General features: G+C 39.5%; 1 protein-coding gene across 15 annotated transcripts in view; it reads right to left on the reverse strand.

Moving 5' to 3' along the window:
• KIAA0825 (KIAA0825 ortholog) overlaps window positions 1-22,140 on the reverse strand; it is a 401,465-nt gene that overhangs the window by 175,439 nt on the left and 203,886 nt on the right. For 12 of the 15 annotated variants that reach the window (XM_039545356.1, XM_039545366.1, XM_039545357.1 and 9 more), the window contains 2 exons: window positions 20,298-20,453; window positions 13,131-13,225 (listed from right to left, as the gene is read on the reverse strand). In XM_039545356.1, the coding sequence (XP_039401290.1) occupies window positions 13,131-13,225; window positions 20,298-20,453 (251 nt within the window). Of the gene's footprint in view, window positions 1-274; window positions 403-12,508; window positions 12,579-13,130; window positions 13,226-20,297; window positions 20,454-22,140 lie in introns of all 15 variants that reach the window. The other 3 variants (XR_005600685.1, XM_039545359.1, XM_039545362.1) reach the window with 3 other exon arrangements.

Consider the following 22,140-nt stretch of genomic DNA (forward strand, 5'->3'; position numbering starts at 1 on the left):
AGATTGCTAACTATTATAATATCCAGTACATCAGTAAATACAGCACCATTACTTCCCCAACTTTTATGTATAGTTAGATTAGTACAGTGGGGCTGATTCACCATTGTGTTACTCCAATTTTACACCAATATTTCACTATTGATTTAAATTGAGTTATATTGGCAGTGATTGATGATTCAGGCCCAGCAGGTGGCGAATTTGAGAAATAAATTAAATGATTTCTGGATGCTGAAGTTCAAAATTCAATGATATGGAGGAAAGAGGGAGATCATACCTTTCTGTGCAAAGAAATCCTACTTCCTGCAGAAAACAGGGATTGGAGGAGGGAGGCTCAACCCACTGCTGGGGCACTGCCTTTCCTTACCTTGGAGTATAAAGAGACCTTTTTGCTGGCTTGGAAATCTATATGGGGAAGGGCATGAGAATTAGCATCCGACGAAGTGGGTATTCACCCACGAAAGCTCATGCTACAAAACGTCTGTTAGTCTATAAGGTGCCACAGGATTCTTTGCTGCTTTTACAGATCCAGACTAACACGGCTACCCCTCTGATACATGAGAATTAGGGCAATTGAGGAAAAAGTGGGTGGAGTGGTGCGAAGCAGATGCACATCCTCCCCCTTAGACCTCTCTCCCAGAGCCCAATTAAATTTACAGAGAGAAGATAATTCAGCCCAAGGAGGGGTTGCAAAAGGTCAGAGCTACTGGAGAGGCATAAGGCCTAGCGTCCCACTTATCCCAAGAGATCAAACCACACCCCCTAACAGTATGATGTAGGAAAATCTCACAGAATTTTCCTTCCCCTGAGCTCCATCTGACAAGTTTTAGGAGTGGGTGAACCAGCCCCATACCTGGTCAAATAAGTAATCTGAGTTTATCAGTCTAATCTTAGATCCTGGTCCTCTCTATCTAATTTTATGTCATTCTGTTCACATTGCAGCACTGCAACAAACCTGGAAGTCTCCTCTCCAGAGAAATTCAGTACCACAACCGCAAGAGTGATGAAGGCTAGAAAAGAGGTATACTTCCCTGGCTATTTACATGCCAGAAAATTCTGCACTTCTGTTTTCACTCTAATTTTCACTCCTATTTTATGCATACTAAAAATTCTACAACTTAAATAAATATAAGGTTAAAAAACATATACAACTAACTATCTGGTTGTTATTGCAATAACTACTAAGTGTATATATGTCCATAGAACTTCTGCTAATTTATTAAAATTTGCATACAAGGAAAACAATTTTTGTTTTCTATAACTGCTATTCTTTAGAAATCATGAATGCAACATACTTTCATTATAAACAGCACTACAAGATTGTGTTTTTGAGCTAAAACTAAAAGAAAAAGTACAAGAATGTTTGTAGATGTGTCTAGTTTGACACATGTGTCTAGTTTAGTGTGCTGGATGTGACTTTCACAGTCTGTTGGCAGATTGTAGGAAAGCCATCACACCTGTGACTTGCTCATTGATTAATGAGTCTTTCAACTCATTGCTACCATCTGAAGAAGGGCCATGGCCTTTCCAAGCTTCACTGCTTATTCATCTTCAACTGCAGTCCTACCAAGGTATATTCCATAAAGAAAATCACACCTGGTTAAAGCTAATGAAAACCTCAATATGTCATTTTCTAGACAAGTCAAAAATCATGTAAAACTAGACAAAAGATGTATTCAAGCAACATGAATGCAGTTTTGTCATAACCTGTCAATCTAGAGACTAACATTAAAAAAGCTTTCCTCAGTGACATTTTTCATGGTGACAATTCTGAATTCTCTCTTTACTATACTATACAGGACACACAACACAGTTTCCTGCCCTATGCACAGACCAAGTTTGTTGTTTCATCCAGCAAGGAATTTGGCCCAGGCAAATTGGCGTTTTTGAGAACTTGCTGGTAATAGTATGGGTTATGCATGGCAGGTTCAAAGGCCACCCAAATCCCAGTAGATCATAGCACCTGTTAGCACATAGTCTACCAACATGGGAATGGCATCCTTCTGTCCCTCAATCCTGCAGCATCTTACTTTCAAGTGTACCGTGGCCTTAATCTTGGCCTCACATAACAATAGTGTTAAATGACATCCCTATGTGGAGATGATCGTGTAGGCTTTTCATATTCACTTGCCTCAGTAAGAAAGGTGAAGGATAGTTTTTTGGCTAAAGCACTGGACGGGGAATCAGAAGATCTAAGTTGTATTCTTGGCTCTGCCACAGACTCTCTCCAACTCTGGAAACAGCGCTTCAAGCTCTCTATCTCAAATTCTCTATCTATTAAACTGGAATAATAATACTTCCCTTGCTACCTCACAGGGGTGTTGAAAGTCTTAACTCATTAAAGATTGAAAAGAGTTTTCAGATCTTTGGGTGAAACATGCTATTAGTACAAGGAATTATTATTGATTATTAATAGCACATTGCTAAACCCCCTAAAAGCTCAAGAGACAGAAGGAAGGAACAGTCTGGTGGGCAAGGATAAACTTCTAACTTGCTGCTATGCCTGCCTCAGCTCTTTCTCCTTTCCCTCACAGAGATAGAATCATAAACCCCACAGTGCAGGTGGGTGGACGAGCAGCGGGTGGTAGTTGGAGCAAGCACTCAGTCAGTACTCTGCCTGCATCAGCACAAGCTCAGAGCTCTAATATATCCAACTATACATCCAAAGAGTAGAGGAAATAGAATTTACATTTTCAGCAACATCAACAAGAAGGATAAATGTGACCCTTTTCACTACAGAAGCAACCCTGAGTAACAGGAAGGCCAGAGTTGAAAGAAAAGAGGATTACTGGTAGAGGAAAGACTGCATCTATTAATAAGGAGATAAGAAAATCTTCTAGGATCGATCTGGAGTCTCCCGGAATCGGCATTGATCTCCTGGTGACTATTGAAAGCAATCTGGGAGATCTTAATAGGATATTTTAAGAAAATGACATTACGTCATGCTGGGGGGAGAAAAATCTCCCAGAATAGCTTCAGTCAGAGTTGGCAATCCTAGACAGCCAAGTAGTAGATGCAGGGTGTATTATGTAGTGGCATGAGGTGCTGAGTACAAAATTGAGTCAAAAGGCATATCAAGCAATCTCAATGTGGTTCCAATAAGGAAAAAAGCAGGCCCTGCCATGAAGGAATGATAAGGGTAGCTATACAAATTACCAAGGAAACAAATGAGATGTAAAGTCTCATAATAGATACATAAATACATACATTATTAATATCAATACTAATAATTCAAACTGATCTAACATTTTTTATTTAAAGATATCAAAGCACCCAATTTATAAATGGGAAAAGTGAGGCAGAGTGAGCCAATGACAGAAAAAAGGACTCAACTCCTAGCCCTATACTCTAGCCACTAGACCAGGCTGTCTCCCCCTTAATACTCTTCTTAAAGTAAGGTAGGTACAGTCCATACATTTTTTCCCCCATGGGAAGGTTTTGTGCACTGGTTCTAGACGCAAATCAGAAAACAAGCTTAATTCCAGGCATTCTCCTGGTTCCTTTGCTAGTAACAGTTACAACAGAACATAACCCAAGTATGCAAAGGCCCCATCATAAAAGACTTTTGACATTCCTCTTTCTAACATTAGAAGATTAGATATAGGAAATCATATCAGCTATAGCCAATCAGGGTCTGATAGCTCCCTCTTTTTCCAATCTTCTGAGGGGGGAAATTATTTTACATACCAATGAAGGGTTATGCGGGTCCTGCAATAACCAGAAAAATGCATGAACATTTACGCAGAAGTAGAGCAGAGTTATGGGCTGAGTTGTGCCATATGGGACTGTTACAGGGCTACAAATGATGTTATTAGTAGGGCACAAGCTTGTGACATAGTTCCATTTCTGTGAATATTCACCATGACATTCTTAGGCACAAATAGAATTGATGAACTGAATGGGCATGGGGTAAATCTCAGCTAAATGAGAGAGTTTTTAAGACAAGATGCTGGGCATAGGGTGACCAGACAGCAAGTGTGAAAAATCGGGATGGGGTGGGGCGTAATAGGCACGTATATAAAACAAAGCCTCAAATATCATGACTGTCCCTATAAAATCAGGACATCTGGTCACCCTAGCTGGGCATCGGACAGTACAACACATATACATTTAGAGCACAGTCCGCCACATCCACAACCATAATGGGCTTTCATATAAAGACCATTCACCAAGAGATTACCAGATATTTCATCCATATGGTATAGCCTGGGTCAAGAAACTTTATTACTGACAATTCTTGCTGTTTAACTATTTAGTTCCACTCGCATTGCTCCATAAGCAGCTGATATATACTGATAAGTATATAAATCTACTTCATTGGACAAAGAAGTTAGCAGGGCTCACAACTGATTTCAGTTTGGACACACTGTGATTCCTATGGCAAAGGAGCAAGGACACATAGTGATAACAGCTCATGTCCCTATTGTTAGCTTGCAAATGGCATTTTGCCTATTTTGTCATCAAACTTGTTCATCTAGGGATAAAGATCCAATATTTCTCAACCAAATGGGATTAATTAAAAAGGTTAAAATGGGGAACAGAAAGGAATCCACTTTTTTTCCTACTGAGTACCAGATCTGTTTCCTAGGGTGTAGTTCTGAGAGCTCTGGTGTGGTGGAAAAGTCTTGCATCAAATTAGGGGATTAGGAGTTTCTGTTGTTCTCAGTGGAAAACATGCCCTACAATCTACAATTGCTCAGGCATATTGTATCTCAGTGCTGTAATACGTGGAGATGGACATTCTCAACCTGCATTTCCAGTTCTTCTTAACAAATTTCCTTTTATACAGGAAAGGGACTATCGGGATGCAATTAAGTAGTGACTGCTCCCTATGCCAGGTAGACCTTATTTAGTTACGGGAATTGTATATCGTAAACTATGATCTTGTACAGCATTGGAGTCCTGAAGACTTGACACAAGCTACTTGATATCAGGGCTCACCTGTTCACAGGTGCATGGTGGGATGATACACAACAGTCCAATTACTGGGGCCTAGAGATCCCAGTGATCAAGATGTAGGGATTCAGATAACTACAGGACAAACCGCTTATTCCATAACTGTTTTGCACATGGTTAATAATGTTCTAGCTATTTGCCTTTTATGTTCTCTATGTCTTGTTTGTGGTATGCCAGCAGCAACTGGAATTTTTTTTTTTGGGGTGGAAGTACTATGTTTGGGTTCTTTCTGGCCTTGGAATCTATGAACTCCTTCTCCACTAGTGTTTCTCCTACAAAACCAAACTGTCAGGGAACATGCCACTTTTTTTTCTGTTCTTGTCATCTGTTCTCATGTTTTTTCAGATCCAAACATCTTCAGAGACATATCACATCTTGATGTGGACAAAAAAGTGCATTGACCAGCACAGCTCACCTTGATTATCTACCTTTCAATTTCAGTACTAAATGAATTTTTCAGCATGTTGATAAATTGGATTTTAAAAGAGCATTTTCTGGATATATAGATGATCATCAACACAATAAACATTATTAATGTAAACATTTTCCACAAATAGTTCACCATATGGCTTCCATTCACAACAGATGCTATCTGTGTATCCACTAAAATATACACAATCTATGCAATTTTTCCCTGTAATAATTCAAAATTCAAAACTAGAAAAACACTGGTTTTATTCTAGTTATGGTGGACTTTAATAAATGGTTAAATATTTCATCAGATCACCTAACTCTTGATTAGGAAACAAATACTGCAACTTTATCCAGCATCAGCTAGTATAAACAGAACAGGCATGTGGACAGTCTTTACCAAACCCAATCCAAATGTTTTCCCACTGGCCAGAGCCCTGAGGCTCCACTTTAGAGTAACTCAGATTAGAATGCTCCCCCTGACCCCAACACAGCAGTACACTATAAAGTATAGGCCCTAGGTACCCATAGGACAGTGTCACTGTGTGATAAGCCCCTAACATGGCTTATTTCAGGAATCAGCAACCTTTGGGTCGCGGCCTGTCAGGGAAATCCGCTGGCAGGCCAGGACAGTTTGTTTACCTGCAGCGTCCGCAGGTTCGGCCAATCGTAGCTCCCACTGGCCACAGTTTGCCGTTCCAGGCCAATGGGATGTCCCGGACCGCCAGCAGATTTTCTTGATGGGCCATGTGCCAAAGGTTGCCGATTCCTGGCTTATTAGGTAACATTCAATCTTGATTGGGTTATGGACATTCTGGTGTCCTAATTGGCCCAGAGTTTGTGCAGGTTTGGCAGCAGATACCACTGTAACCCCACTAAATTATTTGCCACAGGATATAATGAGCCCCTTTGACATACTACATAAACACACACATGCACCTCTGCTCTATTTTAAAGAAGCCTACCAACCAGTTGAAGATATCCATAGAGAGAGGTCTGAACTCACATCTGAGAGGTGGACCTGAGCAAGGTGAAACATCCAGTGTTCTCCCATGACAGCTACCTCCCGTCATGATTCCTGCTTTTCTCATGATGATATTGTTTTGTTAAGCATGGTCAGGTTGTTGACTCCCCTCCAAATTCATCTGAGTAGCAAGACAGATCATAGTGACACGAGACCTTCTGTGGTTGCTGCCTGTTGGGTAGCTACTAGCCAAACAAAATATACTATGAAAAAATAATTTGGTAAATCAATCACTAGCTGGATATGCTGGGCCTAACATCAAATTAGCATCTTTTTTAAGCAGCTCACTAGCAAAGTAGCCAGCTGAACCGGCCAGAAACTTCCTCCTGCCTTTTATTTTTTAACTGACCATGAAGGCTTTGGCCAACTTTGTCTTATAAAGAATTATATTGTTTATATATTTTTCTACTCTTGGTTATTTTTTTCCTCAGTACTGCTACCTTTTTTACCTGATTAGCTAATATTTGGGGTGTCAGGTTGTTTCCTTTAGGAGGAGAAATTGATGATGGAATCAGGTATTTATTTGAGGTAATCCAGTTTATTTACGAAGAACGTACACAAAGTTCAGTTTCCCTAAACACAGTACCAATCAAACACCATGAGACAGTTTCCTTGCTCAATATTTGAAGCCTTTTTTTCCAAACAGCAATCTCTCTCAGGATCACACTACAAGTACTTCTCTGACAGTCCATGGCTTTCTGAAGTCTTCTGTGTTTACTACTGCTCTGCGCCCCCCCCGCCCACATTCAAACAATATCCAGTCCTATGTTGTTTGCATTCACACTCCTGAAAATTCCTTTTGCCCACACAGCTTCTCACTGGTGTTGCATGTGGCCTATTTTTTGAGTGATGGCTCACATTGTTTCAGTGATCTTACTCAAAAACAGCTTATCCTGAACAAAGGGCAGCTATTGTGCCCATGAGCTTCAACAAGGTTTCACCCAACCCCCAGCATAACTGTGATTACATCACAAATATGAAAACAGCACAACTGTTAATATTTACAGTAGCATGCAAATTAGCTGTTTTAATTCTCTAAAATAAATACAAATGAGACCTGAAAGTATTTATTTTACCTTGCGTGTATGTGAGAGCAAGCAGGTGCTAAAATCATTCCCCTTTCATCCAGTACTGGAAGCTTTTTACCCTCCCCTAACAGCCTACTAATTAATGTGCCCACCACTTGCAGGCTCAGGGACAAAACTTGTCCCCATCTCACTCAGTCAGTAACTAGGTTGGGGAGGCATTTCCCTGGTAAATGAGTTCCATAAGCACTTTTTGCTTACTTTTTCTACTGCAGGAGAATCAGCAGAGCATACTTAGTTAACATAGTGTCAAATAGACAGCATTTAAGCTTAAAAAGGGAAATAGAACTAGACATCACTGTGGACATCTTGATGAAAACATGTATCCTCATTGTACAGCAGCAGCAGCAGATAAGGAAAGAAAGATGTTAGAACGTGTCAAATAAAATGATAGAAAATAATGCTGAAAATACTATAGTGGCTGTTTTATAAATTGATGGTATGGCCTCATTTTAAATAATGCGCTCAGTTTTGTTCACCTTGTCTCAATAAGGATACAACAAAAACTGAATAAATCCAGAGAAGGACAATGAATGGAGAGACTTCCAAAATAGGAGAGATTAAAAATATTATGACCAGTCAGTTTAAAATGGAGACAAATAATAGATGACATGACAGAGGTATATAAAATAATGGGTAGTGTAGAGAAGGTAAATCAGGTGCTTCTATTTACACTCATCACACAAGGACAAAGGGATAGCTAATTAAATTACAAGTCAACAGGGGAGTTGTTGTGGCCTCAGAGAGCAGCTTCCATTTGTAAGTCACACCAATCCTTCTCTACTGCCTTTGGCTCATACTGATGACATCAGCAGCCAGGGCAGTATAAGAGCCAGCCTGAGAGCTTAAGTTCCTGTTGTGGGTTGGCGTCATACCTTTGTTTAAAACACACTGAGTAATTTGTATTTGTTTTCAAAATACAAGTTGTTTCATTTTAACTGAGGGCAGTTGTAAGCTGTAAGTAGGGGATCTGACACAGTGTGCATTCTTTGCTATTGTAACCTCTTTGTCAATTAATTTTGGTTTAACTGAAAAGTTAATGTTTTGAAAAATAATAGTCTAAGGGTATGTCTACACTACAAAATTAGGTCGATTTTATAGAAGTCAATTTTTAGAAATTGATTTTATACAGTCAATTGCGTATGTCCACACTAAGCGCATTAAGTCGGTGGAGTGCATCCTCACTACCATGGCTAGCATCGACTTATGGAGCAGTGCACTGTGGGTAGCTATCCCACAGTTCCCACAGTCTCTGATGCCCATTGGAATTCTGGGTTAAGCTCCCAATGCCTGATGGGGCAAAAACCTTGTCACGGATGTTTTTGGGTACATGTCGTCAGTCGTCCCTCCCTCCATGAAAGCAATGGCAGACAATCATTTCATGTCTTTTTTCCAGGTTACCCGTGCAGACGCTATACCGCAGCAAGCATGGAGCCCGCTCAGCTCACCATCACACTGCTGTCGTGGGCAAGTCTACTGTGGGTGCTGCTGTTATCCAAGTAGCCAATGCAATCACTGACGTTCTGTTATCAAGGGTAGTAACTCTGGGAAATGTGCGAGCTTTTTTAGATTTTAGGTGCATCATATTCCTGTCCTTTGTTGCTGGTGAAGAAGTCTTGCAGCTGTATATTCCAGTCCGGTTGGCGCTGTAACACCCCATAGCACTTTTGTGGTTGACACATGTAACAGTTCTAGGGCTTTGGCCAAGGTACCTTGCCCTACCTGGACCTCCAAGCATTCAACACAGAAGCATCTGCAACAGCTCCTTGCCTCCACAGTAGACAGTGCTGTAGGACTGCTAACTGTCCTCATTGGACATGTAGTTTGGCCGCGGGTTCTGGGAACACCCTGCCCGGCTCCTAGTAACCTCCAGGGCATGGTGTATGGCTCCACCATTTCCGCTGCAACTCTGCTCTCCTGCAACTTTGCTCTCCTGCTCCTCAGCGACGAGCTCGGGGATCCGTTCTGGTCCTCCTGGGTGCTGCTGGCAGCGGACGGTGCAGTAGGACTGCTAACTGTCCTCGTCCACCGCTTCCACTGCAACTCTGCTCTCCTGCTCGGGGGATCCGTTCATGAAGCCTGGACAGTAGTGAGGAGCAGTTCAACTATAGGCTTAGCAAGTGCAGAATGGTGGTAGAATGTGCCTTTGGACGTTTAAAAGCTAGCTGGCGCTGTTGGTCAGACCTCAGCGCAACCAACATTCCCATTGTTATTGCTGCTTGCTGTGTGCTCCATAATATCTGTGAGAGTAAGGGGGAGACGTTTATGGCGGGGTGGGAGGTTGAGGCAAATCCCTGGCATTCGATTTTGAGCAGCCAGACACCAGAGCGATTAGAAGAGCACAGCAAGGCACGCTGCACTTCAGAGAGGCTTTGAAAACAAGTTTCATGACTGGCCAGGCTTTGATGTGACAGTTGTGTGTGTTTCTCCTTGATACAAACCCGCCCCCTTTGTTGATTTTAATTCCCTGTAAGCCAACCACGCTCCCCACTTCGAAATAAAGTAACTATTGTTTTGAAACCATGCATTCTTTCTTTATTAATTAAAAAAAAATGAGATAACAGACAAGGTGGCCCGGGTGGGGTGGAGGAGGAGGGAAGGACAAGGCCACATTGCTTATTGTACCCACACTAAAAATCAAACTGCTTGAATGACAGCCTTATGTTGCTTGGGCCATTCTCTGCAGTGGAGTGGCTGGGTAAAGGTAATTAAAGGAGATATACCAATCTCCTAGAACTGGAAGGGACCTTGAAAGGTCATCGAGTCCAGCCCCCTGCCTTCACTAGCAGGACCAATTTTTGCCCCAGATCCCTAAGTGGCCCCCTCAAGGATTGAACTCACAACCCTGGGTTTAGCAGGCCAATGCTCAAACCACTGAGCTATCCCTCTGGGTGCCCAGAGCCTCCCGCCCCGCATTCTTGGGTGTCTGGGTGAGGAGGCTATGGAACGTGGGGAGGAGGGTAGGCATTTATGCAGCGGAGGTCTGTGTTCTTGTTGGCTTTCCTACAGCTCCAACAGATGCTTCATCATGTCAGTTTGCTCCCCCAATAGCCTCAACATCGTGTCCTGCCTCTGCTCTTCATGCTTATTAATTCTTTCCTGGCCTCTGCCACTGAATGCCTCCATGCATTAAGCTGTGCCCTATCAGTGCGGGAGAAATGTATGAACTTGGAAAACATATAATCGGGAGTGCATTCTTTTTGCCTTCTAATCTGCGATAACCTCAGGGACAGAGACGACAGGGGGAGCGTAGAAACATTCTACGCTCTAGGATTCTGGGGGGACTGCATGGTCACCTGTGCTGCTGAGTTCGCCATGCTGACCAAACAGAAAATGAAATTCACAAGTTCCCGGGGCTTTTCCTGTGTACCTGGCTAGTGCATCAGAGTTCAAAGTGCTGTCCAGAGCGGTCATAATTGAGCACTCTGGGATACCTCCTGGAGGCCAATACAGACAATTTGCATCTGCACTATCCCAAATTCGACCCAGTAAAGTCGATTTTAGTGCTACTCTCCTCATCAGGGAGGAGTACAGAAGTTGATTTTAAGAGCCCTTTTGGTCAACGGAACAGGGTTCGTTGTGTGGACGCAGTCATTTTTAAATCGACCTAATGCGGCTAAATTCAACTTAACCCTATCGTGTAGACCAGGCCTAAGTGGGGAAAACTATTATGGAGAAGCAAGGAAGAAGAATAAAAACAGAATGGATAAATATTTCATATCTAAAAAAAGGGCAGAATTAAGGTTGAAATATATGAGTAGTGTCCATTCTGAGTCAACCCCTTAGCCAAGATAATGCAAAGATGTTGTAAAACAAAGATATTTCTCTGAAATGGGGATATAATACAAGCTTCACATAGTCTGATGCATAAATAGAGAAACAGGTAAAGGTAAAGGTTAGTGATATAACCATGCCAGATGCCTCCAGTAAAGTTCAACATCAAAGGGGGAATACAGGTTCCCAGTTCACGAAAACAGAGAAAATTGATTTTTTTTCTTACAAGTTCAAGAGAACATCAGATGTAAAATATTCTAGGAAATCATAATCTCCAGGTTCTCTGCCTACAACCACGGAGTGCATCTGTGTCTCTTACTATAAAAATTGTGAATATTATTCATAGTCTGATTTTGAACCTAGACATATATATGGAAAAAGCATCTGAATTCGACTGAAACCATGCCTTCTAGGCATATCTGCCTCTAGAGAAGTATCTGACTCTGAGAAGGCAAATAATAACCAGTATGGTTTCGACTTCATGTTTACAATTTCATTTAAATTCTTGGAGCAAAGTGAGGGTCTCCAAATCGGTTCAGCTTCCCCCTTTATATCGAAATCCTGTTATTTGTCTGCTGGGCCTTGGGAACCCACTGATTTTAGTTCCTGGAGAAGCTCAGTAACTCTTCCTGATGGAGCGAGCATACTATTCCTAGCTCACAAATATACATATAACACTTATAGATGCACACGTTTATGAACAATCCCTTTGCCCATAGCATCTGGCACATCTCAATAAAATAATCTTTTCAGGTTTCAGAGCTTTCACATTTGTCACACTACCAACATGAAACAAACCAATATGTTGCAGACAAGAATTACTGAACAAATCACAGTTTCTGCAGAGCCTGGTCTAAAACTCTGGTCCCCTCACCTCCAAAAATCACAGATCACCATCATTTCAGCTAAAGAATATCTCACTGGATGCCAGTAATAGCAGGTCCCTTTATCCTGCCCATAGGCTAGTAAATAAAAGGTAACTTCACACATACAAAATGAGTACATTACAGGAGAAACCCTATACATATTAGGAAGGAGCATTCATTGCTCCAAAGATATTAGCTTCCTTTCATGCAAATAGAGGTCAGAGGCATCTTAGAAATACCTTAAATATATAAGTAAGATGATTTACCATGCATACTTAAATTTGTCCTATACCAAGGATAAAATTACTATTTTTGTTATATCTGACAGGATAAGACACAAACAGAGCACACAAATACTACCTGCAAAGGACTTACAGTATTTTACATTCACCCACCTCTCAATAGTCTGCGAGTTTTAAGAATATTGTTAGTTTTGCATTAAATATCCTTGCTTTTCATTAAGCACTGCAATTTTAAAAGACAAAAATGTCATTTTAAAGAGGAACTGTTAGCACCATTAAGTAGAATTTGTGTTGCATTATTTTTAAACAATTTAAATTAATGTTTCTGTGCTATAGCTATCGTTTGCCATGACATCACTAAATTTAGGCCTTATCACTTATTTTAACAAGCATTCCCCTGAGTTCTGTGCTAAACGGCTGAAATGTATATGAGTATTATGGATTTGGAAAAGCAAAAAATTGCTCTTATTACTGTGTAAAGTACTGCTTCTGGACATGGCAAACAAATTCTGGATTCTTAATCACAAAAAACACAGGCTTTTATTCCTTGAGATAAAAATTGTTAATTATTCATTTATCACTAGACTTTCTCATCGCATACCAAATACAGAAAAACGATCCTTTCGAACAATTGCCACTATAAAATTCTGTAGTTTAAAAATATATTTCCCAATTATTTTACAATTTGTGTCAAAATCAACCTTAATGTATAGTCCATGATAAAGTAACACCAATAATTGGAAAGTACAGACATTCTGTATAAGAATCTTATTACCTGTGTGCCAGCAGTGCCCTGAAGGTCATCTGATTCAGTCCCAGATAACTTTGCAGCAAGATTGACCAATCCCAGTTCCATTCAGTAATGGCTGACTGTTGAGGTATGGGAAGAAGCTATTGTTAGTTATTAATCAGAGTTAATATGATCAGTAAATTAAAGCTCCAGCTGTGATAGACTAACTAAGAAGGAGGGGGGTCTAGAACAAGGTCTTAGACAGATGATATCAATCATGTCCACAGAAGAAGGTTTTTATTCCAATAAGACAGCAATTAATTTATAAATCCATTTGGGGATGTAGCCATTATTTATAAAAAGATAAATCAATTTTTTGAGTCGTTATTCTTCCAACTGTTAATGGCATTTTGCCTAGCCACTTTCTCTGAGAGCTTGACTCTATTTGAAAAGCAAAATAATTGGCAACTTTTTATGTATTGTAGCAATTTACATTTTCTACTGTCAGCAAAAAGTTTATCAAGAGAAAGAACTTGGTGTAGCTGGAATACATGCTGTATTTTAATTAGTGCAAGATACTTTACTTGTCTATTGTTGTATAAGGCATTGCAGTCACCAGATGGTTATTATAAATACCTATAGACAATATGAACTCAGGTAAATGCCCTGTTGCTTATTTAATTAATAAAATCTATCCTACAATAACTGTATGCAGACAAATGACGTTGTACAACAATATCATGCTTACAAAGCAATACTTGTAGCTGTATAACATTAATATTATTAACTAAAGTTCAGCCAATAAGGAATAATGACCATAATACAATTAAGTTCAATATACTTGGGAGAGAGATCGCTCTCAAAATTAGTATGGTGAAACTAAATTTGGCTAGGAGTATTTTTTTTAAAAGATGCGGAAACTAGTCAAAACTGGGGAAATTAAAATCCTTATGACTCTGAATGGAAGCTACTTTCCCATACCATAATAAATAGTAACAGGAGCTATGTAAACCCCTAAACAAAAAGAGGGAAGGCAAATGCCCATATATATGTATATTAATATATATATGGCTAAATGGCAAGGTTCAAGAGCTTATTTAAGCCAAACAAGTATCCTTTAGAAAATGGAAATCCAGCCCAAATGAAGCCAATAGGAAGTAATGTAACATAAACTGTAGCAAGCAGAGTTTCCAACAAGATTTTCAGGGTTCCCTAATCCCGCAGAATCTCTGTTGCTACTGGAGACAGTTGAATATACTCCACGGGTCCTCTTCCACCCAGCTGCTTTAACTCCCTCCCTGTCTCTCCGCATTTCTCTTACCCCCTCCTTCCTTCCTTCATTCACTCACAAATAATAAAAGTCAGGGAGAGAGAAGGATAGAGAAAGGAAGAATGGGAGAGAGGGGCAGGGAAAGTGAAAGAGAATAAGTGAGTAAATGGGGAAGAAAGTGAATGGTGGAAGTGAATGTCTAATGAAGAATGAATGAGGAAGAAAAAGTCTATTAAGAGTGAGATGAGAGACAGAAGGAGTTAATGAAGAGGGAGGAAAGAGTAAAAGAGGGAGGGGATGGAAGCAGGAAAGACAGTGCTCCAATGTTTAACTGTAAACTCAGGTAGTCATTCATTCTACACACAGAACAACAAAAAACAGAGGGAACACCAAAGATAAGTGAAATCAGAAGGGCTAAAAAGAGGGGATTTGAAGAGCAAACAGGAGAAAGAAAAACAAAAAAAACCCCAAGAAATTGTGTACATGTAATAGAAGGAGGAAGCCTGGGAGAGAATTGGTCAGTCTGGTGGTAAAGTAAAGGAGATTGAGATGTCGGGACAAAGTGATAAAATTCAGAGTAACAAGTTGCTATGACTAGATGGTAAACATCAGGAGTTCTGAAAGAATGTAAATATGAAGTGGCTGAATTGTGAACATTAATTATGTGCTGTCTCTCAAATTAGCTACTAAACCAAAGGGCTGGAAGATAACACATGCACATAATATTTAATTAATATGCTAGAGTTGATCCTGGGGTGTACAGCGCAGCAAACTTTATTTCAGGACCAGGTAAATTGGCTGAAATTATAATTAAAAATAATTATTAAACCTCTTGATCATAGAATATCATGGTTGGAAGGGACCTCAGGAAGTCATTTAGTCCAACCTCCTGTTCAAAGCAGGACCAATTCCCAACTAAATCATCGCAGCCAGGGCTTTGTCAAGCCTGACTTTAAAAACCTCTAAGGAAGGAGATTCCACCACCTCCCTAGGTAACCCATTCCAGTGCTTCACCACCCTCCTAGTGAAAAAGTTTTTCCTAATATCCAACCTGAACCTCCCCCACTGCAACTTGAGACCATTACTCCCTGTTCGTCATCTGGTACCACTGAGAACATGATATGATGGGGACAAACTAGCATGGCTTCAGAAAAGGAAAATCATGCCTCTAATCTACTATAATTCTTTGCATATGTGAAAAAGATAGCAAATAAAAGACAACCAGTTGCTATAGTTTATTAGTTCTTGTTATGGACTTTTTCAAAGGCTGTTTAAAAGACCATTAAACAGCCTTTGAAAATTCATAACAAGAACTTATATTAAGGAAACCAAGTAGTCATGGGGTGAAAAGAAAATTATTGTCTTGTATTAGAAACTGGCTATAACACAGAAAAAAAAGAGTGAAAACAAATGGTCAAATTTCATAATGGCAAAAAGATAACAGGACATGGCTCCAAAGTCTGTCCTAAAATCATTGTTGTTCAATGATGAGGTAAAAAGGTGAACAGAGAGTGAGGTGGCAAAGCTTACAAATTATATAAAATCATTTGGGTTACTCAAGACTAGAGAAGCTGCCAGGAAAAACCCAAGGTGGCAGATGAAATTTAGTGTTGACAAATGTAAAGTAATGCACATTGTAAGGAATAATTTGAACTATTCATACATATTTCTGTGTTCTATTTTAACTGTAGCCGCTAAGGAAAAAGACCTGGCAGTCATTGTGGACAGCTCAATATAGTCCTCTGCTCAATGTAGGAACAGAAGGAGTCCAGAAATCGATGACAAAAATGTTAAGAAGTTAAAAAAAAAAAACTACAACAAGAATTGTATATGAAGGGAGACTGAAAAGTTGGAACTGCTTTGTTTAGAGAAAACAAAAAAAAGAGAACATGATAGAGGTATATAAAATAATGAATGGTAAAAATAGGGCCTCTAAATGTTTTGTGATTCCACATTCATACAACTTGCTGCAAAATCTATCCTTTTTTGAAGATGCTGCAGAATTCGGCATTTTTGTATGAGAATCGCATATTGCTGCAGGCAGGTGCTAGATATTTTGTTTTCTGTCTACTTGCCCTATCAGTTCCACCCTGCAGCTACCTCTTGCTTTCTAGGGAGAATTAATTGGGGAACAGAGGCTTATGAGGTTGGAGTGTGGAGTCCATTCACCTGAAGAACACAGTGAAAATATTAATTGACAATTTTTTCATTTATATTTATTTTTATTATGGGCCCTAGTCAAAAGTACTGATAGGAAACAAATATTTTTGTAAAGGATTATTTTCTATGATAATTTCCCCCTATTATATTGCTTAGGTAGCCTAGCTCCATGTTGTTCAAGAGACCTGTCTCCAAACCTCTCTTCCCAATGAGTCCTAGGAAGTGGGAGCCTGTAACCAGCTTAAGAGGTTCATCCCTGGCAACACTCTCCAGGCAGGCCAGCATACCCTTCTGATTCACCCACTCCCTGGTTTATTTAGGCTAATCCAAACCCAGTGATAATGGGCTGTGCAGGAGGGAAGGGATTGTAAATGAAGAGGATTTTACGGGAACAGAGTAAGTTAACAGTGCTGCAGAATTCAGCTGCTCTTGTTCCTGAATTCAGTGCCACTGTACCAAGGAATACATGGACTCCTGAATAAACACAAAGTTGGCATTCCTATTTATGCTCTCATAATAGAAGAACTAAAGCACAGTCTTTAGAATTGAAAGGCAACAAATATAAAACTTACACAATGCATAACTAGCTCACTGGCAAAAGATATTGTGAAGGTCAGAGGCTTAGTGGGATTCAAACAAGGATTCAACATTTATGTGGGTAATGAAAACATATATTATATAAAGATATATACTTAAATTATACACCTCTACCCCGCTATAACGCGACCCGATATAACACGGGTTTGCATATAGCACGGTAGCAGCAGGGCTCTGGCGGCGATTTTAAAGGGTCTGGGGCTACAGCTGCTGCGGGGATCCCAGGGCCCTTTAAATCACCACTGGAGCCCTGCCACCACTACCCCGGGGCTGTGGCAGCGGAGCTTGCCGGCGATTAAAAGGGTCCGGGGCTCTGGCTGCTGCAGAACCCCAGGCCCTTCAAATCACTGCTGGAGCCCTGCCACAGCTACCCCGGGGCTGCGGCAGCGGGGCTCCGCCAGTGGTTTAAAGGGCCTGGGTCTCCCCGCATCCGGAGCACCAGGCTCTTTAAATCACCACTGCAGCCCTGCCACCTCTACTCCAATATTACGGCATTTCACCTATAATGCGGTAGGGATTTTTGGCTTCCCACAACCGCGTTATATTGGGGTAGGGGTGTATATGGTAAAAATAAAGAAACAGATCAGGGATTTATAAACTCTCATGCTTCAGGGCAGAGGCCAACTACTGACTGATGGGGTTAAGAAGAAATTTAGGCAGAATAACTGTCCATTATGAGTTTTCTTGTACTGTCCTTTGAAGAATCTAGCAGTAGCCACTGTCAGAGACCAGATAATGGATTAGACTGACTATTGGTCTATTCCAGTACAGCAGTTCCTATATTCATGTCTTAAAAGTACATTTTTAAGGAAATAAAATAAGGTAACTTCTTTAATAGTATAATTAATTTCAGGAAGCAAGTTGATTTACTGACCAATAGGTTTGACACATGATACTTTAATGTCTATGGTCCATTAATTATTTTTATTTAAATGCTAGGACAGTTTTCCAAGTTCTGATAAACAGATTTTATGCTAACATTTCTGGAATCCAACACAATCCAATATGAACTATCTCTTGTCACCTGCTGATTAATGGAGCACTGCAACTCTGTCATATAGCAAAAGAATTCTGCCCTGAGTTGTCAGTATTTGAAGGTCTTATTCTACTCACTATTAATGAATGTAGGCAAGAACTGTAACAGGCATGATAAAAATATTATCTGTGTTCCAAATCTGGACACCATTTTTTTCCCAGTTGTCTACGACAAGTAATCCCTCCCTTGAGTCCTCTTCATTTAGGATATTTACAAAGAGACTTTTGGAACAAGGAAGAGCAACACAGGCTTAAAACTAGTTCAACCGGGGTCAGGAGCCTCAAAATAGTATTCATCTCCTTCATTCACACCATTAACACTTTCACTGAAATACATCACATGGATTAAATATCTATTAAACAATATGTATATTTTAGAAAATGGCGTATACAGTGAAACTGCTCTTTAGCCATCACTAAAGAGAGTAGAGGTGATATCTTTACCTAAATACAAAAGAAATTTGTACTGAAAAAAGATAAGGGGATGTCTAGAGGAAGAAGTTCTTAGTGTGAACTTCAGTTTAACAGTTTAAAAGATCAGCATTGAAATTGTGGGGGTGCCTACAGGGATTAAAAAGATTGGCAAAGTCTCCGAATAAATTTTTCAAAAGTGCCTAAGTGATCTAGGCACATAAATCCCATTTTAAAAGTGACTTTTGAGATTTGTACCCTAAGTGCCGTTCACTAAGGTCCATGCCTTAGTCACAGGAGAAAATCAGACTTAGGGAGTTTTGATGATTTTACCTTAGATCTATTTCTTTAAAAAAAAAAAAAAAATGCTGACCTGGCATGGTACTAGTTTCTGGAATTGGATACCTTAATGTTTTAACTGATTAGCCTAATATGAACATCGGAAATACACACTTTTCTCATTTTTTTCTATTTAATCTATATTGATCTACATATTTCCAATTCAACCATTACTCCAGTGTCTGGTATTTTTGACAATGACTGTCATCAGGTAGTGTGTTTTATGGATTTTTTTCATCATTTCTCCCAAATATGCACTTCAAGCTTTGCCATTGTCTTCAACAGAAAGACCCAGTCCATTGCATCTAGATAATGAAAAATCATCCATAAAAATGTGCTTCCCATATTCATATTGAAGTAACGTAGCTATATGTGAAAGAATACAAATTCCTCAAGTACATGAGATCCACATCAAAGCAACAATACAGATAAAAGAACAGGGGAGAAAATGTGTCAATGACAACCCCTTGCATAGCACAAATGGATTAGAATTGTCAGCACTTTAGAGGCCAAGCACCCAAGCAATTTTATGAAGTTTGTGCCTATGCCAATTAGTTCATTATCATGATTTCAACACCTACCATCACTATCATCACAGTTTCATAGAGTTTAAGGGCAGAAGTGAACATTAGATCATCTAGTCTGACCACCTATATATATCACAGGCCACTAAATTTCACCCAGTTACCTCTGTATTAAAGACAATAACTTGCGTTTGGCTGAAGAAAATTTTTCAGAAATATCCAGACTTGATTTGAAGACTTCAAGAAATGGAGAATCCATCATTTCCTGGGATAGCTTGTTTCAACAGTTGATCACCCCCATTGTTAAAAATGTCTGCCTTTTTTTCCCAATTTGAATTTGTCTGGCTTCATCTTCCATAAGTTGTTGTTAGGCCTTCCTCCACTAGATTAAACACCCCTTTAGTATCTGGTATTTTCGCCTTGTAAAGTTACTTCTATGCTGTAATCAAGTCAACTCTTGATCTTCTTTTTAAGGTAAACAGATTGAAAGGCATTTTCTTCATCCCTCAAATAATTTTTGTCTCTCTTTTCTGCACGCTTTCCAATTTTTCAACATCCTTTTAAAAATGTGAACACCAGAACTTCACACAATATTCCAGTGTCGATTTCAGCAATGCCACATCTGGAGGTAAAATCATCTCCCTACCCCTACGCACTACTCCCTTGTTTATACAGACAAGGATCACATTAGCTCTTTTTACCACAGTATCACTTGAGAAATCATGTCGAGTTGCTTGTCCACTGATTTCTAAATTATTTTCAGAGTCACTGCTTTCCAGGACTGCCTCATTGTGTAGGTATGACCTGTATTCCTTATAATATTATATATTACATTTTCATTGATAGGAATTGAAAGTTTCAAAAACTTTCACTAACCTGATCAAACATATTTGCACAATATTGGCGATGCACCTGGAAAGGGTTGAAAACAGGCTGCTCTTCTGCGCTCCTCAATGTCAAATGCGAATGTTCAATGGACATTACATTCTCTTCTGAAGAATTCCCACAAGACAGCAGCTCTTTCAAATATTCCTTTTAAGAAGAAATACAAGTCAATGAGTACCACCTATCCTTGATGGTAACAGTCTGGTCAAATTCCACATATAAATTTATCTAGTCTCTTTGCCCAACCAGATTATCATCAGATCTCTCCCTCCTCCCCACACTTTCTTCTTCCTGCCCCACTAGGCTCCAGCCAGGCCCAGAGTATCTGACAGCAGCATTTGCATGTAAATGAGGATTTAGTACAGGAAAAAGGAACTCCAGAAGGTAGGAGAATGGACCCCAAACAGAAAAAGTAATAATATTGATGGGAGGAATAGTCAGGTAGACGATACAAATAGTGAAAGGATTATACTTAATCTGTCTAGGAAATAGTGTGAAGTCAGAGGAGATGACTGTACACTAATGCAACAAAGGAAATGTTTGTACACTAATGCAAGAAGCCTGGGCAACAAAGTAGTGGAACTAGTATTACTGGTGCAGGATGCAAAACCAAATAGTATAAAGATAACAGAAATACGATGTAATAGCAGTTGTGACTGGAATAGAGGTAATGATGGATATGTGATTCTCAAGAGAGAAAGAAATAAAGGTAAATGCGATGGGGTACCATCGTACAACAATGATGTGGTACAGTAAGTAAATAAGCATTGTATGTCAATGATGCAGCAGACACAAGAAATAAGAAGTGATACCATTAGCATGGATAAAACAGAATCAGTTTGACTCAAAATCACTTTGGGGAAAGATTGTAAAAGAGATTCTATTACGGTAGTGTGAGAGGTCTGCTCTAGACCGCCCCAGGCTGGAATCTGGAAATGGATAGAGATCTCTTTGATGTTATGAGAGAGAGAAATACTATCAAAAATTGTGTCATTATGGAAGACTAACTTCTTAGATATAGACTGGAGAACAAATATTACTAATAATGGTATGACCCACTTACTCCTGGATGCCAGCAGACAGACACATGTCTTCAAATAGTAATGAACCAACAAGAGGTGATGCTTTTTTAGATTTGGCTTGGATAAGTAATGAAGACATTATAGACATTCTATTTGTAGAAAATAATCTTGGACTGAATGACCACAACTTGATTCTATTTAAATTAAATGGAAGGATAATCAAAAAAACTGGCAAATGTTGAGAAATTAAGGGAACTAGTTAGTGAAGTAAACTAGTCTGATGATCTCAAGGCCTTAAATGTGGAGGAGGATTGACATTTATTTAAGTTAAAGGTGCAGAAACTATCTGGAATTTGCATCCCAAGCATGTACGGATGGACTCCAGCACTTACTAAATGAATAACCACTTCAAAAAGGATATTAGGAATAAACGAAGATCCTAAAAAGAAAGGGACTGATCAGCAAAGACAGCTATACCTTGGAGGTCAGAAAGTATAGGGATAAAATAAGAATTGCCAAAAGTCAAGCTAAGTTACACCTTGCAACAGAAATTAAAACAAATACTAAAAGATTCTTTAGCCATATAAATAAAAAGAAGAAAAGAAGAAGTGGGCAGCCACTATGCAGTGAGGATGGGTTAGAAATTAAGGATAATCTAGCTATAATATGTATAATATGACTTCAAAAATAAATTAATACTTTGCCTCAGTTTTCAATAAGGATGCTAATGTTGAACACGTGGGCAAAGGCAAGATGGTTAATGGGAATGAGTGTATAGAAATGACCACATTCAAGATGGAAGCAAAACTCAA

The sequence above is a fragment of the Mauremys reevesii genome, linkage group 6 (assembly GCF_016161935.1).
Source record: "Mauremys reevesii isolate NIE-2019 linkage group 6, ASM1616193v1, whole genome shotgun sequence".
Taxonomy (NCBI): domain Eukaryota; kingdom Metazoa; phylum Chordata; order Testudines; family Geoemydidae; genus Mauremys; species Mauremys reevesii.